This window comes from Propithecus coquereli, unplaced genomic scaffold (assembly GCF_000956105.1).
Source record: "Propithecus coquereli isolate 6110/MARCELLA unplaced genomic scaffold, Pcoq_1.0 Scaffold101, whole genome shotgun sequence".
Lineage (NCBI taxonomy): Eukaryota > Metazoa > Chordata > Mammalia > Primates > Indriidae > Propithecus > Propithecus coquereli.
The window spans coordinates 935,938-937,611 of record NW_012133970.1 but is presented as its reverse complement, the minus strand read 5'-3'; the positions used below and the strand labels follow the sequence as shown (position 1 = coordinate 937,611).

At 60.5% G+C, this 1,674-nt stretch overlaps 1 protein-coding gene across 1 annotated transcript in view; it reads right to left on the bottom strand.

The window, feature by feature from the left end:
• The window catches only part of LOC105809117 (uncharacterized protein CXorf49-like), a 35,658-nt gene that overhangs the window by 29,918 nt on the left and 4,066 nt on the right, over positions 1 to 1,674 (bottom strand). Inside the window, exons 3-4 of the mRNA XM_012642868.1 lie at positions 873 to 949; positions 553 to 598 (exon numbers count right to left, since the gene is read on the bottom strand). Coding sequence (XP_012498322.1) covers positions 553 to 598; positions 873 to 949 — 123 coding nt within the window. The remainder of the gene's footprint in view (positions 1 to 552; positions 599 to 872; positions 950 to 1,674) is intronic.

The following is a 1,674-nucleotide window of genomic DNA, read 5'->3' as shown; positions in this document are numbered from 1 at the left end:
TACCCCCCTGTCCCCGGGGGAACCGCCTAGCCCTGCAACCTGAAACCTCAACAGCCCCGGTCCAGGCAGCTCTGGGACCCACTCACCCAGCCACCGCCTCAATGAAACATGGGAATGTCTTCTAAACCGGACCAAAATGTGTGTAACAGTGTTTGCCAAACGCTGGGGCACGCAAGAACCGATCGGATCGTGTTAAAAGGGCAGAGGAGCAAAGAAATGACAACAAAACCCACGCGGGGCATACCAAGCAGGCAAAGGGGGAAATAAAGGAGCCAGCACTAAACGTGCTAAGAGAAGGAGCTCTGTGGGATTCCCTCGGAAAGTGTACACGGAGCTCAGCCGATACGTTTCTATCCGTGCACAGCCCTGGCTGTGAATGCCCAGAAGGCTCCAGGGCCAGGCCTGCTTGGTTCTCCTCCCCACGGGAACGTCGGTCCCAGCGATGCCGCCCACACCTGCAGCCCATCCCTTCCCTGTGTCCCCAGTACCTGCAGGAAGTTACCGTGCCCTGTCCCAGCCCCTGCCCCGGCCCCAGCCAGGGGTTCATCATACCTAGCTGCTCCTTAAGGTCCTGTATGTCTCTCTCCAGAGCGGCACACTAGCCCAGCGGACGCCGGAGGAAGAGAAATCATCAGTATATTCTGGCCTCCTCTCTCCTCGTCCCCCCTCTCGCCCGTGGCCCTTCCATTCCCCACGGCCCACCGCCCAGTGGCCACAGCGGCAAAGAAATCCTCAGTGGAAAGGAGGCACCCTCTCTGTGGGGTGCGGGATCGGGGGGGTAGGACCGAACGACACAGAAGGCAGTTTAACCTGGATATGGTTCCCACCATCTACTTAGGACCTGGCCTTCGAGGAGCCAGACCAGCCATTACCAGAGGACAGCCCTGTGTTCCCGGTGGTTGCTGCTGCCTTTCCGCTCTTGGGGCATGGACAGGTGGCTCCTGGTCACCTGAAAGACAACACAGAATCCAGCTTCCAAGCCTCACAGCCTGGAGCTGGAAAGGGCCTGCTGGGGTCTAAAGGGAGGCAGCATCACCCTCTGCTGGCAGCAGGTGTCTCCTGCTCGGCCCCGCAGCTGCAACCTTCTCTCTGGGCCTGCCTTCCCTGCTCCTGTTCCCCAGTGTCAGCCCATCTGCGCCTGTGGCCCCCTAGGATTGTGGCCCTGGGTTGGACGCTAGCACAGCTGCAGCCACAGCCAGCCCCTGGGAGGAGCAATGGGGTCGAACAGGACTTAACTTAAAAGGCTCTGCTCTGCCGAGAGGCTACTTCTGGAGTCAGAGTTTGGGGTGTGGCTACAAATCACGCCTACCCCACAAATCCCACCCCAGCCCTGTCGACACCCCGTTTCCTGTGGGAGAGCTGCCTGGGTAGGCAGGGAAGCCGGGGAGCAAGGCTGAGCCCCCAGAAGTGACAGAGTCAGAGGTTCCCCTCCTCCGCCCGTGCCCTCCACTCCTACCAAAGCCACAAGACTCACTGGAGGGTGCAGGGCCTCTGGTCGTGGCGCCTCCTTGGCGCAAGGCCGAGGCCTGTGAGTTTCTTGGAACCTGCGGGGCCCTCGTGTTCTGGTCACCACTGCTGAATTCTCCAGGATGCATGTGCTGGCAAGGTGGCCCTGGCCTGGGCGTCTGAAGCTAAAAGAAAATCTCTCAGAGCTGGGTCAGGGCGTGTGAGTGT